We start from the raw sequence: 16857 nt of genomic DNA on the forward strand, positions 1-16857 counted from the left end.
CTTCAGTGGCTGAGGAGTAGAGGACGAAAGTTTCTGGTCCTTCTACTAGGAATGTTAAAATTTAAGCGTGTTAGTAAATGCTGGCTGTCTATATTTCCATAAATAATTATATAGAAACATGACACCCAACATCGTTCTACGATTTGTTAATGATGGTAAGTTGATTAGTAAAAGTCTACTATGATAAGAGGGGAGGTAAAGATTTGCATCCCAATTAAGTCCCCTAAGAGCAAAAGTTAGGAAGTTTTTTTGTACAGATTCAATGTGACCTTGGTGTACTCCATATTGAGGACTCCAGACACACGAGCCATACTCAAGAATCGGACGGACCAGTGATGTATATAACGTTTTAGTTATGTACGGGTCATTAAATTCTTTTGACCATCTTTTAATAAAACCAAGCACACCCATAGCTTTATTAACTATGGTAGATATATGGTCGGTAAATTTAAGTCTCAAATCTAATAGGACACTTAGATCGTTAACCTGAGTTAATCGTTCTAAGGCGTTCCCATAGAGAAAGTACATAGCCTGGTGAGGACTAGATCGGTAAAAACACATAAGTTTACATTTCGATCCATTAAGCTTTAGGTTATTTGCTAAACACCAATTTTGAAGTTTATCCAAATCGGATTGAAGTCTAGACTGGGCGCTAGAGAATTTATACTGAAGGCATAGCTTAACGTCATCAGCGTACATAAGTACAAGTGAATTAGTTAAGGCAAGGGGCAAGTCGTTAATAAACAGAGTAAAAAGTAGGGGTCCAAGATGGCTTCCTTGGGGCACCCTCGATATGGCGCGGACTAAACGGACTAAACGGGTTCTCCCTGATAAGTACAAGCTCGAAATCCACATAAGAAGATCAGTTGGGAATCCCAAAAGACTGAGTTTACTTATAAGAAGCGAATGGTTAACAGAGTCAAATGCTTTACTGAAGTCAGTGTATATGACGTCTGTTTGTAAGCCATTCCGGAAGCCATCCGTGATAAAAGATGTTAGCTCCAATAAGTTGGTAGTGGTGGAGCGGCGCTTCATGAAGCCATGCTGGCACGGAGTTATTATTGAACTACATACATAGGTGTTGCAAATGTGGAGTGATAAGTTTTTCAAAAAGCTTTGGAATTGCTGACAATTTAGAGATGCCTCTATAATTTGCAGCGTCGGATTTTTTCCCTTTTTTATGCAGCGGAATAATGAAGGATTCCTTCCACATAAGGCGAAAGATCGAAGTTTCCAGCGATAGATTAAAGAGTTTAAGAAGCGGTTTAAGAGTTTAAGAAGCGAACACAGCCTGGTACTCCATCAGGGCCTGGCGAATACACGGGCTTAACCTTAAGAAGATCCGATAACACACCACTTTGATCGAAAGATGGGCAAAATATAAGGTTTGCTGATTGGATATTATAAGTGTAAGGCTGAGCTAAACTTCTGCTAGGTGAATAGGTAGTTTGAAAAAACTGTGCAAAGAGATCGGCCATTGCCTGATCGGTGTTCGCATAAGAGTTCTCAAACGTAAGCAGTGGGGGAAAAGATACATGTTTACGCTTAGTGTTTACAAAGTTATAAAACTGCTTCGGATCCTGAGTAAACTGAATCCTGCAGCTGCGAATATAACTCCTTTAACATTCTGCGTTATGCACGGTGAAATTGGACCGAGCTACTAAGTATCTTGAATAACTAACTGTACAGCCAGATAATCTATGTTTTTTTAAAAGTCTACTCATACTATTCTTTTAATTTATAAGGTTCAAAGTGTAATAAAATTTTTGTAATGCGATGTTTATATCATCGCATGCCAGTAAATCAGACCAATCAAATTCCAAAATTAACTTCAGATTCAGAATACAGTTTGGGAAGTTTACTAAGTAACCCTCTTGTATTCTGATAGGTAAGTGTTAATGAAGACATTAGTTTTTTGAGATTGAGGAAGATGAGGTGGAAGGTTGATCAGCGGCCTTAACATGTGGGAGTTTTACACCCACAGGATTGGTTATCTTTTTTATCACCGTACTTGGCTGATGTTCTTGGACGAAAATGTTCTCTGGCCAAAAGCTGGCGGAACAGATCGTCTTGAACATCTGCAAGGGCACACGTATTTTGAAAGATGACGTGTGTTTGGTGTAAGAATATTTGAATTTTGTAATATCTACCACCTTTATGTCGGCTTTTGCTTTGGCTTTGATGTAAGCCGAGATATCAATCTCCGAAGTATCAGGGGCAAGCCGGGAAACAAAAATGTGTTTCGATGGTGGGATCACCTGCAAGGGTTTTGGTGCCGCCGTAACTAATACTGCGGCATCAGTGCGAACCGGGGGTCCGGAGTGTTTATTTCCCTGTTTGGTGACTGTTACAGGAGTTTGAATTATTGGGTCTGGGATCACTTGAAGCGATGCCACAGAGGACATATCGGACAATTGCTCGTTGATTCCGAGACATTCGGAAGCCGAATTTTTCTCAGGTCCGGCCCTTGGGGTGGCCAGAGATATATGCGGCTGCATAGTTGTCGGCTGAGCAGGCTGAAGATTATTCGACCCGAGCACATCACTTAAAGCGGATTTCTTAAGCTTTGGGGACTCATTTAGTAGTTGAAGACTACTAAACTGTGTATCAAGCGCACAGAGTTGGTCATTGATTTTTCGAAAAACGCACAGAGTTGGTCATTGATTTTTCTGAATGACTGGGTCATTCAGATTTAAAAGACTACCTTATGGAGTAAAAATAGCACCAAATTCATTCCAAAGAATGATGACATTAGCATTTTCGGGATTAGAACCATCCGAAGATTTCCTTTATATGGACGACTTAGTAGTTATAGGTTGTTCAGATCGTATTATTCAAGATACCTTACCCATTTGTGCAAGAAAAACATAAAATTCAACTGGACTACTGAGTGTCAAGAAGCTTTTGAATATCTTAAAAACGCACTAGTCCAACCCACACTAATAAAATACCCAGATTTTAATAAAGAATTTTGTATAACAACAGATGCTAGTAAGCAAGCATGCGGTGCAGTTCTAACACAATCATATGATGGGATAGACCTCCCGGTAGCACACGCCTCAACAAAGGGCGAAAGTAATAAGTCTACAAATGAACAGGAATTGATAGCTATACATTGGGCAGTTAACTATTTTAGACCATATATATATGGCAAACACATCACTATAAAAACAGTCCACAAACTATTGACATATCTATTTTCAATGAGAAACCCAACTTCCAAGTTAACAAGAATGAGGTTAGACTTGGAAGAATATGAATTTACTGCAGTATACTTTAAAGGAAAAAATAATTATGTGGCAGATGCCTTATCAAGAATAAGCATCGATGAACTAAAAGAAATGAATAGACAAATACTAAAAGTCACTACTAGATCCCAAAGTAAACAGAAAAATAACAGCTTCTGAGCCCAAGATATTTGACGTCATTCGTAACGAAGATGTTAAAAAAGTAGTAACCTTGCATTTAACAATATCGAAGTGTTCTCTCAAGAAGGGAAAACAGATATATGAGAGAATAAACGTTGATGATCTGTATACCAATGGAATATTCGATTTAGATCAATTTTTCAAAGGCTTGAAAAAATAGCCGGTATAAACAAGATTAGACAACTTAAAATGGCGCCGAGTGAAAAAATCTTTGAATTCGATTCAATAGATAAATTTAAAGATAAGGGCAATGAAATATTATTAAATTTAAGAGTAGCGCTACTCAAGCCGGTGACCGTAATAGAAAAAAAAAACAAGAAAGGAAAGCTAACTTCGGGAGGAGCCGAAGTTGATATACCCTTGCAGTTCAGTCGCAGTCCGCTAGGTGGCGCCACGCATCTTATATTATTAGATATATAGCGGATCGTATATACGCGGCCGATCCTTATGAAATTTGGCAAATCAGATTATTTTATCCAAAAGAGAATCTGTACCAAGTCCCATCTTTCTAACTTAAAAAACACCAAAGTTATGCAAATTCCGATCGTTGTATGACAGCTATAGGATATAGTCGGCCGATCCTTATGAAAGGGTATACCCCCTCTGCAAGGGTATAAAAAGGAAAGGATGTTATTCGCCTTTGACGATAACAGAAACACCATTAAAAGCGTTTGATATAGTATTAGTGGATACGATCGGTCCATTACCTAAATCAGACGAAGGTAACTTACATGCAGTCACTCTAATATGCGACTTAACAAAATATCTCGTTACAATCCCTATACAAGACAAAAGTGCAAGAACAGTAGCGAAAGCTATATTCGAGTCTTTTATTCTAAAGTACGGTCCAATGAACGTCTTCATTACGGATATGGGGACTGAATATAAGAATTCAATTATTAATGATTTATGCAAATATCTCAAAATTAATAATATAACATTAAGTGCACATCATCACCAAACATTGGGACAATAGAAAGAAACCATAGAACATTTAACGAATACGTTAGATCATATGTTTTGTCAGATAAAACAGACTGGGATGTTTGGCTTATATACTTTACATATTGTTTCAATACAATACACTCTGTTGTACACGGATACTGTCCATATGAACACCACTGTATGGCGTAGAAAACTTTGCAAAAGAATCAAAATTCAGACTCGAAAACGCTTATAAAAGAGCGAGAATGATGATTGAACAAAATAAGAAAAAACAAAAAGAAACCTATGATAAAAGATGAAATAATTTAAAATTAGAAATAGGAATAAAGTTTTATTAAAAAACGAAGTAGGGCATAAATTAGACTTTAAGTATACTGGACCCTATAAGGTAGAAAGTATAGGAGAACGAGATAACATAACAATCTCAAACGTAAAGAATAAAAATCAAACAGTTCATAAAGATAGATTAAAGAAATTCTATTCATAAATTCTATGGTGCCCACCAATCAAAAAATCAAAAAAACAAAAAATTATATATAATATACAATAATAAGCATAATAAATAAGATAACTATTTTTTTTTGAGAAATTTTACATATGATAATAATTATTATAATACAAACAAAATTAAAGTATATATAAAATTTTTTTTTTTTAAATTTTTCTAAAATTCTAGATTTTAAATCATAAAATATAAATTAATCATATATTACTAATATTTAATTAAAACTTAAAATTAAACAATTAAAAAATTAAACTCTACACTAAATATATATAATCAATAGATAATAAGTTAATTCAAAATAACTCCATTTTATCACGTTATTTTAAAAAAGGAGGGAGATGTAGTATGCTTGGGTCATTATAGGAAGCATCCAATGTAGCAATACAATATTGTGTTGCAGTGTTGTTATATAAATATAATGCCCCGGCCAAATATCCAGTTATATATATATGCCTTAAAGTCTCACTCCTGGGAAGTGCATTGGTCAGCAAATTCCCATGAGTTGACAACGCATACAAGTGAGCCATGCATACTTACACCCTAACGCTCGGGCCGCTACCAGCCTTATATACGAGCATAGAAATATATGTATATGAATATAGCCGCGACTGATCGCTGCCGAGCTTTTGTAGGCCGCGCAGCCGCGAGCAATAGAATATTAATTCACTCTGGATTCGACTTTCAAACAATAAAGAACGACATGGCCAAAGGCCCCAAATACAATCTCTATATGGAAATTATATATTGTACGTAAAATGTACAACGAACTAAATAAGCACCTGATTGAAGACGGACGTGGTGCATGGCAAATTCACAATCGAGCTCCGCCTTAGTAGCCTGAACAATCGGCAGAGTGCAGGCTTCCAGTTCCCAAGTTTAGAAGATAATCGGGGCAATCGACACAAGTGATTGTGGCTGACTGGTTTCAATGAGGGAGCAGGCCTGTATGGAGTAGATGGAATACCAGCACCACTGGTACCATCCAATAGCGTGGAGTGCGCAGCCATGGGGCGCTTGGCCACCTCCACCTGGATGTCAACGTGCACGTCCGTAGCCAGCTGAAAGAATCTTCAATATAAATCACTCTGGAACAAAAAACTGGAACAGAATTGCAATCAGTTGGAGAAAATGCAACGACAAATTTTTTCTGCAAAGCTTTTGCAATAAGATCTTTGCCTAGGTGTCTACAGGATCTACCAAGCACCATCGGATCATAAAACCGAGTGACGGAAGATGGCATATATCTCCTGGTTATTATCTGGTAATGAATTAACATTCTTCCGTCAGTTGAACAGGTGTTTAACCCTCGTACAACTCTATAGTAAACTGTCTTGGGGTAGGTTCCGGAGTTAATCGTTGTGGTGCCTTAAGATTTTGAAGTCCAAATATACCGTTTATAACGCACGAGGATGAGGATGCCTGTCAGTATCAGTATGATCTGAGTCGTCCATACTTGGTGATTGAGTGGGCTCTATGGGCTCGGAGATATTTCCAGACAGAACGAAGTTTGTACTTCAGTGGTCGAAGTGCCGAAAGTAGTCAACCTTATATTGACATTGCGGGATGTGCAACTAGTGGAGAAATGCAGTATACCAGTTGCCTTTATGTTGACAGTTGATGAAACTCCATTGCGTCCAACCTGAAGTTCCATTGGGTTCTTGGTTGCGAAGATCCATTGTTTGGATTGGTTAGATTTTAACCATACCATGCTGTACAGGATTGCTGTGACATTCTGTTCCAGTCTGTTTTATACCCTTGCAAAGGGTATTATAACATTCTGTCTGTGTGTTTCTACCCACATTAGTCTCTCAGTTTAAAAACAGTTGAAACTTTGCACACATTCTTCTTTTGTCCGGACCGGGATCGGGCGACTATATCCAATAGCTTCCATATAACTGATTGATCGGAAATGTCATAACCATGGTGTTTTTTAAGTTAGAGGGTAAGGACTGTTATATTTGGCCAGAATATCTTATCTACAAAATTTCATAGGGATCAGCCACAGCACGATCGCAATTGGTATAACTTTGGTGTTTTTTAAAGTTAGGAAGATGGGCTGGGTACAGATTCCATTTTGGGCAAAGTAATCTGATTCGCCAAATTGCATAAGGATCGGGCGAGTATATATTATAGCTACCATAACTGAAGAATCGGAAATGGAACAACTAATTTTCAATTTAAATATTTTAGAGTCCAAATATATTTTTGTATTCAATTTGTGACGTTCATTTAACATAATTCTTAAACGCACTCATAAAAAATGTTATTTTTCATGGCGCACGCGACAATAACTGAAACTAATAATAATTTGTGATTATAATCTCATTATTATATCTGAAAAATTCGCGGTAATTAGCAATCGCATTCAAAACCGGGTCGATATAGCCATGTCCGGGTCGATATAGCCAGAAACTATAAAAGATATAAAAACTATTAAGATATAGAATGAAACTTCTAAGCGATTTCGCACTTAGAATTCTACTGTATCCACTGTACTGTCTTGATGTATCGCTAGTCCTAAAAAGTTTTTGGAAAACTTGTTATGCCAAATTATTCCAATGCCTAATTTATAACTATAGACAAATCGAACGAGTTATGTTATGGACTATGTTATCTATGTTGGATATAAAAGTTGATTTTGCAAATGGCGTATGATAGAAAATGGTCGGGATTTTTGGACACTTAGTCTGCAGAACCTTGAATACAATGAAATTTACGACGATAAAGTGTGTGAAACGGGATATTACCGCATCGCATGCACTAAACAAAATCCAAATCGAATAAAAAAATGAATCAAACTTCCACCTGCGTAAACCTATTTTTATACCCTTGCAGAGGGTATATGCAGAGAGAAGACCCTTTAAAGTGATCAAGAATACTTTGCGTTGCACACTTTTGACCAAAATTATAATACCCTCTGCAAGGGTATAATTACATTAAATTTGTATAGGATTTTTGCCACTTGTCACTTTTAAGGTTACAAATTTGTATGTAAATGGAATTGAAACTAGCTAATACTTTGGGGAATTACAGTTCAAATATTCAAGAATTGATGAGCATTAGAAATTTTTAAATCTAGGACTATTAAAAATTAGATTAGGTGGCAATTCGCCAGCTCAAGGCTAACACAGAGCATGTATAGCATGTAATAGGAATTAGGGATTTAAATTCCAGACCTCAAAAATCGTTTATAGTGTGCCGCAAAACTAAATACCGACATTAGCGTATATTAGAGCAAAATTTCCAAGAAACAAACAAACCGGTTTAAACCCTTCATTTAGCTAAATTCAACGGTTCCACAAAAACTTCTGGTTTAGGGTCTACACTTCCTACGTCCCAAATTTAAGTATATCAAAGTCAATTAAAACTTAAAGCCAGGAGTCTTTACTGGGTCATAACCAAAAACACTTGCTTAGAATCGATCGGGAAACGTAAACCACTGCTGAACTATGTAGGGGGAACCCCTGTTACATCCCTATAGAAAAAACGTTCAGAGAGTCTTGGATAACTAATTTGGGAGATAATAAAAGGAGAGCGGTCAAATATAAACCCAGACTATCAACTCAACCAAACCTATGATGCAGAGAGCTAAACCGGCAAAGCTATCATTACTATTATAATTAACATAAAATTATGACTTAAAACGTTTTTGGTTAATCACTGATGGTCTTAAAAGGACTAATCTTATCAACTACAAAAAGAAAATAGCCTGAATTGCCACAACTAATGGGGACATTTATTATTAACATCTCAGCCTTATATTTTAATGAACCATATATAAATCTACAATTAAAGTTCACAAATCATGCCAGCTCAAATCAGATAATTTATGAATTTATTTCAAATAAATTGTAAATAAAATTTGGTAAGAGTTAATTTTTTTTCCCTTATGTTTATTATTATTAGGGAGTTATTGAAAGTGGGGATAAAAAACACCTTGCGTCACAGGATGCGAACCATGATTAGTCGTCTGATAGTGGCATGGAAGCTTAGGAGCTTGGGAAGATTAGGAGCTCTGCCTCAATTGTAGACTGGGTAGATCCCGCACTTGCTGGTATTTCTTCCTATATGGAAAACAATGTTTCGGTTTATAACATCTTTAGAATAAATGAATGAAATTGGATGATGACTACCTGTCTGGGGTGGAACAACCACCAGAGCCCACTGATAAGTGGGTTTGACACGTTTCTGGAGAACGAGACTCTAATCGATTGCACGGTAGCCGCCGAGGGCAAATTTCTCAAGGCCTACAAGGTAGTGTTATTAGCATTCAGCCCCAACTTTGCTACCCTACTACAAGATTAACACGACAAGCATCCCATCTTCATACTCAAGGATGTCAAGTACCAGACGTTTACGTACAAGCCCAGAGATAGGGCTGAGCCCAAGGCGTCCAAGGCGATGACCAGGATATGGATTCGTCGAGCGGTGCTAGCGGTACCATCAGTGGATCCGAACACAAATCACTCAGGCCGACAGCCAAAAATCTCTACGCATAATTTCATATCCTTTGGTCTCGTCTGAACTAAAGTCCAGAACAATCATAGGTTCCAACGTCCTCAGTTTTCGTGATACACCTAAGAGAAGAAACTGATGGAGTATTACCATATATTGAGCCTAAAAGTTTAAAATGTAAATGGTTATTTCAAAGATATGGAACCTTCTAACTATTTTGTTTAACCCTGCGGAGGGTGTTATATATTTGTTAAAAAGTGTACATTGAAGTGAGGAAAATATCTCAAACATAAAATATTTATATGGTCGATGTCTGTGTCATTAATTTTAGATAAATAATTTAAAGTTCGGTTTTGCTTACCTATGTAACTTATACAAACCAAAAATTATTTGGAATGTGACTTTGTTCATTTCAATATCTGCAAGTTTTTCTTATGTTGTCTACAAAGAAATTCTATAAGTTAATTTCAATATATTGTTCCTTAAAATTAATAATTCACACTCATTATCTTAAGTTTTCTTAGGCTCTCTATATGGTGGACTTACAATAATTTAAAATTTTTTTTTTTAGTTGTCTTGGACTGAAGTCACCATTTATAGAGTTTGGAAGTCACGAGGAACAGCTGGCTAACACAAGTATACCCTTAAACATAACTAAAGACGAACAAGCCTACATGCATCAAGAGGGCTTACGGAAGCTAGGAACATTCATTAAGCCTGTTGATCTACGAGACTCTGAAACGGGTTTTGTAAAACCAGATCATACCAAAAGACTTACATTTAATCCACCTAATCTGCAATCTCCTCACATTCACCCAATCCAGGAAGAAATGGATCAGAAAAATATTATACTTCTCGATGACGATACAGACGAAAATGGACTACCTGCAAGTTTAACTGATGAAGATCGAAAGTTTATAGTACCAATGGCCTTAAAAAATATATCACCTGATTCCCAATGGGGTACCAGTACTTCGTCTACGGTTCGACTCCCAAATACAAAATTGGTTGCAAATTTTTCTGTTAGACAAAATAATAGTCCGTCAGTACACATCGGGTCACCGTTACCTCAAGAAAGTGACCCTACATCCAATATTGATGATTTAAAGAAACATATTCTTTTTTTGCATAACATGACAAAGACAAACACAAACTTTGAATCTAAGTTCGTTAAGTTTCCTAGCTTGCAAAAAGATAAACCCATGCAAATTGGCGGAAGTTCTGCCATAAACAGTAAACGCCCTCAGAGGCCTATTTTTCAGTATGCAGCACCCATTGCACACCCAACTCGTAAAATGCCGCAAGACCATGCAAACAGTCATGGCCGCGAACAAGTCGATGGGAACTTTAATAATGATGAGAACTTATATAATGTCTCATATATTTCAAAACCTATCAATAATTCTAATTCTGTAATGCCTCTAAATAAAGCTACATTGTCAATAAATCCTAAAATGAGTTTATTGAATGAAACTGAGTCTTCAACAAAGCAGAGAGCCAATCCTCTTATTAAAAGTACTACTGATGTGGAAACACATTTACGAACGACTAAAAGACCTGCCTGCCTTCGAAATCCAGATTCCACCAAATGTTTACGACAACTACGAAAGGAGGAACAACAGCGACAAAGAGATCGTGATGAATGGTTCCGAGGTCAAGCTGAATATATACAACCCCGGTTTCAGCCAATTATTCAAACCATCAATAATACCAAACGTTTCGCGGTATCTATCGAAATACCAGACTCCTTTAAAATACAATCTGAGAGTGAGTTTCTTTCACGAGCTCAACGTTCACCGCGCAGCAGTCGGAAGCGTATGTCTGATGAAATTTCTAAAGAAAAATTTGAAAATCTTCCTCATAAAACAGATCAATTCAACAAAGACATTGTGATGACATCTGCGGAAATAGCTAGTGACCGAGAATTTTTTATAGCTAATATAGAGAAATTGGAGTCGCCTAGAGAAAATCAGACCAATAATAATTCAACGGATATTCCTAAGGTTTATTTTGAACCAATTGATTTGAATCCAAAAAATTGTTATAAAGTAAGTGGCTTAACGTCGAATCAAAGAAAACAATGCATAAAAAATACGAGTGTGATGCCAGCCATAAGCCGTGGAGCACGTGCAGCGATTCAAGTAAGTTGGTTAATACGGTCTTAAAATATTTATATACATATGTACATTTATATCCCAATACATATTTACGACGCAAACGTGGATTGACGTTATTAATTCAAATCAAGAATTTGTAATTATTGATTAAGGTATAAGCCAAAATATCTTATATCGATTTTTCTTGGCTATAAACAATCCCATTGGGACTATCCTATGGATGTTTTGGGCCAACTGAACCAATCTACTAAAGATCGGGCGCCTATATCATATAGCATACAACTGAACAATTGGAACTTGCGATATATATCTTGGAATATAAGCTAATATGCAGGATATATCAAGTTCATTCCGCACAAAGTTAGCTTTCTTTTCTTGTTTTTTATTAAAGTTTCTGTTATATTTAAAGGGTTTACTTAAAAAATCCCATGTGGAGTTCTTAAGAATTTTATAAATTTTTTCTTTGAAAAAATTTGTGTTGCATACTTTTGTATGCTGTGGAATAAACAAATAAAAACAATCCAGTAGGGAAACAGAATAAAAATTCTATAACTCCTCTAAAAAATTGGAGAAAACAAACTTGACATCTGCTTTATTTAAAATAGTTATCATATAAAATCTTATAGCTCTATCTTTTATGAGTCTCTGAGACCTACGTGTTCATACGGACAGCAGACATGGCTATTTTGGTTCGACTGTCCGGTCATCAGCAGTCACTGCATAGATTTATCACTAACATAATAATAAATCTCAATGACCAAACATTGGTGGCCCCGACGTGACTAATTAAAAAAAATTCACAATTTTACAAACATTGAACCATTTCGAATATATCCGGTTCAGTTTTTCACAGTGCATGCACATTTTTGAATAAACTTTATGCAGTTTATCAGTGGCTGGAAAACATGCATTTTGTATTTTTAAATCGTTTTTTATACCCTTGCAGAGGGTATTATAATTTTGGTCAAAAATGTGCAACGCAGTGAAGGAGACATCTCCGACTCTATAAAGTCGGATATATATTCTTGATCAGGATCACCTCCTGAGTCGATATGAGCATGTCCGTCTGTCCGTCTGTTTGTTTCTACGAAAACTAGTCTCTCAGTTTTAGAGCTATCAAGTTGAAACTTTGCACACATCCGTCTTTTGTTTGCAGGCAGTATATAAGTCGGAATGGCCGGGATCGGTCGACTATATCCTTTAGCTGCCATAAAACTGATTGATCCGAAAAGCCATAACTTGGTTGTTTTTCAAGTTAGAAGGATGGGACTTTCCACACATGTTATATTTAACCAATATATCTTGAGTGCAAAATTTCATAAGCTGTCGTAGAACGATCGGAATTGGCATAACTTTGGTGTTTTTTAAGCTAGAATGATGGGACGGATTCCATTTTGGGCAATCGAATCAGATCTGCAAAATTTCATATGGATCGGCCAACTGTACCCTATAGCCTCCATATAAATGATCGATCAGAAATGGAACAACCTTAACTGCAAGGGTATATCAACTTCGGCTCCGCCCGAAGTTAGCTTTCCTTTCTTGTTTATTAATATAAACGAATACAAAAACATATAATACGACAGTCAATTATTATCCGGTCTGCTATTTATAACATAAATGCATACGTTCCACTTGCAACTGCGTTCGCCGCGTTATATGTACATTTATATATGTAAATGTACATTCCACAACTCAGTGTACGGTTCTGTGCGTACAGTGGGATAAATCGTGTTCGGCGCTCGTAATTATAATTAAATACAATCAAATAAATTATAATCCATATAATTTTGGCGTCAGAACTATTTAGTGCGTTTCTTTATTTTGATCGATCGTAATTCAATTATTGTGGCGATGAACTCCAGCGGTGCAGGATCAGGAGCACCCACTCCAGCTCGGAGTGTTATTTTAAAAACTAAGGCAAATGGTATCTTCCAGGATTTGAAAAATATCCAACGAGCCCTTTAGCCGGTGTACAAGGTCCCCGTGTGTCCTTGCCTGTTGGTTGCCATGTACGAGGTCAACGCTATCGTCACCGCCAATATCACGAACTTCATGCCTAGTTTCAGCTTGGATGTTTCCAGTTGAAATATTCGGCCAATCTCACTTAGGCTGATCTAAAGTTTTTCCGGCCACAATTTATCGGTTTACTTATCGGAGCCAGTCTATTCTATGAGCTCCTGTGTGTTGGAAAAAATCAGCTCCCACCTTTATTGCAGAAAACCCGACCTGGATGGGTTGTGTGTGGGGCGGTTCACATCTGGAGAGAAGGTCGTTTGTGGCCACAGCCCGCAAAGACGTTGTAAAGGGCCCAAGCCAGTTGGATGAGCGTTTAGAGTGTCCGCTCCGTTAATTTGGTGAAGTGCCCAGCCTATTGTGAAATGGACAAAGGAGGAGTTCGTGCTACATTCTTCTCGTCTCGAGTCAGGCTCCTACTCTGTGAGGCTTCCGTTGAAATGCAGCTCTGAGTTTCTAGGTGAATCGTACTCTCAAGCTTGCGGCATATGTCTCCAGTCCCGGCTAGTTCACGACTGACCAGCCAGTATTTCTAAACTCATCACTGGATTTTCCGGAATTCCACCCAGGGTTTCTGGTTAATACTTAATTGTATTGCTTATTTATTAACAAAACCAATAGGGACAAAGCCGGTCTCGTTTTTATCACTTGAAGCAAACCATCCAAAGGCTGCCGAAATTATGCGTCCCAATTTTTATGTTGATCTAATTTCCGAAGGTGGCTCTATGGATGAGAGTATCAACATAATGCAGCAAACATCGGGGATCCTCACCAAGCGCCAATTTTGGTTGAGAAAATGATGCTCCAAGAAAGTTATGCTCCAACTTTTCTGAAGTGCTGTCTGACGTGCCAGAAAAAGATCGGGAGTCGTTCTTAAGGTTTGATGATGGCAGCAATTTTACGAAGACTATGGGTATCTTTTGGGTTCCTGCTACTGATCGTTTGTTTTTATCGTTTGAATGGTTTCAGTCAACCACAAATCCTACTAGGCGCCTCATCCTTTCTTCAATCACTGGCAGTATGTTCCGATAGGACTTGTTAGACCTGTCATTACCTGTCATTATACCGTACTAAATTGTCATTGGATGAAAGTTTTCCTCAAGCTCTTCACTCCGATTGAGAGATGATTTGGTGCAGCTTCACCATGGTGCAGCGTACTGAATTTTCTTCATGGTATCTAGACTATCATCACAGTCTGAATTGGAGATTCATGGATTTTGTGACGCCAGAATCGAGGCGTATCACAGTGGTCGATTTGGCCTTTCTAGCAGAACAAAACTATTCACAAGAGACTGGTACGCTTATTGTTTATGAAAATATTTACTCAGGGGTTCTTGGGCCCGCTGATAACGAATCTGGAGCTAGATTTTCAAAATTCATAATGGCGGATCCAATATGGCGGACATAAGATTAAAAAACTTGATGGATTTTGATGAAACATTGTATCTAGGAGTTATTCGAGTCGATGATACCAAAGCTGAAGATGGTTTTTTAAAATTTAAAATGACGGATCCAATATGGTGGATACAAGCTCGAAAAGTAAATGGTTTTTTATGAAACATCGTATTACCTTGTGTTCATCATTATTGAAGTCTTTTTAATTCAGAATGTTTCCAAACACATGATTTTCTACCGCTAATAATTTGAGACACTGTGTTTTTTCTTCGCACCACACCAAAAAAACTTCCCGTTTGGTCACAGACATCGTTCCTGAAAAGTACTTCAATATTTTAAGTTGCACAAAGTGGCAGACTTGCTTTGTCAATTCACGAGGGCAACAATCTATACTTACGTAATCAACAAAGAATAGATCGGGCGAAGGAAGGTGTTAAAAGTTTAGATCTGAGAAAAGTTAGTCTCTGCGTCATAAAAAGGTATATAATATTAATATTTTATATATTGAATTTCAAGTGCAACAAATAAGCACAGGTCACAAACACATTTTTTTGGTCAAGTAAACACCTTTGCTCACAATATAAAACACTTTATTTGATATAATATGTTTTTTTGAAAATCTAATAGCACAGGCCAACAGCAAAAAATCTCCACGCATAATTTCATCTGCTCCATAACCTTTAAGCTCCACTGAACCAAAGTATAGAACAAACATAGGTTCTATCACCCACAGTTTCCGCGGTACACCTATGAGAAGAAATTGATCAAATTTTACCATATATTGAATTATGTAGGCCGTGTAATGGCGATGACCATCATTGTTTCTAGTACATATCATTTTTGAAATGTATGTGTACCAACTAAAATTAAACAAGAAAGGAAAGCTAACTTCGGGCGGAGCCGAAGTTGATATACCCTTGCAGTTCAGTCGCAGTCCGCTAGGTGGCGCCACGCATCTTATATTATTAGATATATAGAAGATCGTATATAGTCGGCCGATCCTTATGAAATTTGGCAAATCAGATTATTTTGTCCAAAATAGAATCTGTACCAAGTCCCATCTTTCTAACTTAAAAAACACCAAAGTTATGCCAATTCCGATCGTTGTATGACAGCTATAGGATATAGTCGGCCGATCCTTATGAAATTTTGTACACAAGATATTTTGGTCAAATATAACATGTGTGGACCCTCTAACCCAACCCATAACCCAACCCTCTAACTTAAAAAACACCAAAGTTATGGCATTTCCGATCAATCAGTTATATGGCAGCTATAGGATATAGTCGACCGATCCCGGCCGTTCCGACTTATATACTGCCTGCAAAGGAAAGAAGGGTGTGTGCAAAGTTTCAACTCGATAGCTTTAAAACTGAGAGACTAGTTTGCGTAGAAACGGACAGACGGACAGACGGACAGACGGACATGCTCATATCGACTCAGGAGGTGATCCTGATCAAGAATCAAGCCACCAGATAGGCTAATTAGAATATTGATAATTTGTTTATCTGCAGCGGCATTTAATCTTCTCTTTTGTCTCCCAGATTCGCATGCACTTTGTTGTCATTTTGTAGCGCATGCGCTTTTGGGAGCTTTGGAAGAGCTTCTGCGCCAAAGCGGTTCTTCTTCTTGTTGTATTTTGGGAGTTGTTATTGACGGGCCGCTATTTTGTTTTATTGTGCGGAAGTAGCTTAATAAATTGAATATAAACTATCGAATCTCGTTTTTAATTCGGTCGCTATCAAAACTCTGATCGCTCAACAGACACTTTATCGAAACATTGAAAATTGAATTAAACGATGCTAGATATGCCAAATTGACCACTGTGCGTATGGTGCTTGCATTTATGTTGTATCGAAGAGTACATGGTCAGAGAGTAATTTACTCTGCTGAAAGTCCCGAGTCGCACCTCAAAAAACTCTTACGGTGCCGAAACTGGAGTTTGTTTATGTGGCTTTGTTTCTGTCGGAAGTAGCTCAATTGAAGGTTCTGCTGT

General features: G+C 37.3%; 1 protein-coding gene across 3 annotated transcripts in view; it reads left to right on the forward strand.

Annotated features, from left to right (window-relative positions):
• LOC6496791 (protein Wnt-5) overlaps window positions 1-16857 on the forward strand; it is a 164773-nt gene that overhangs the window by 45445 nt on the left and 102471 nt on the right. For all 3 annotated transcript variants that reach the window (XM_032455707.2, XM_044715468.1, XM_001965735.4), the window contains exon 3: window positions 9905-11474. In XM_032455707.2, coding sequence (XP_032311598.1) covers window positions 9905-11474 — 1570 coding nt within the window. The remainder of the gene's footprint in view (window positions 1-9904; window positions 11475-16857) is intronic.

Source organism: Drosophila ananassae, chromosome 3L (genome assembly GCF_017639315.1).
Source record: "Drosophila ananassae strain 14024-0371.13 chromosome 3L, ASM1763931v2, whole genome shotgun sequence".
NCBI classification, from domain to species: Eukaryota; Metazoa; Arthropoda; class Insecta; order Diptera; family Drosophilidae; genus Drosophila; species Drosophila ananassae.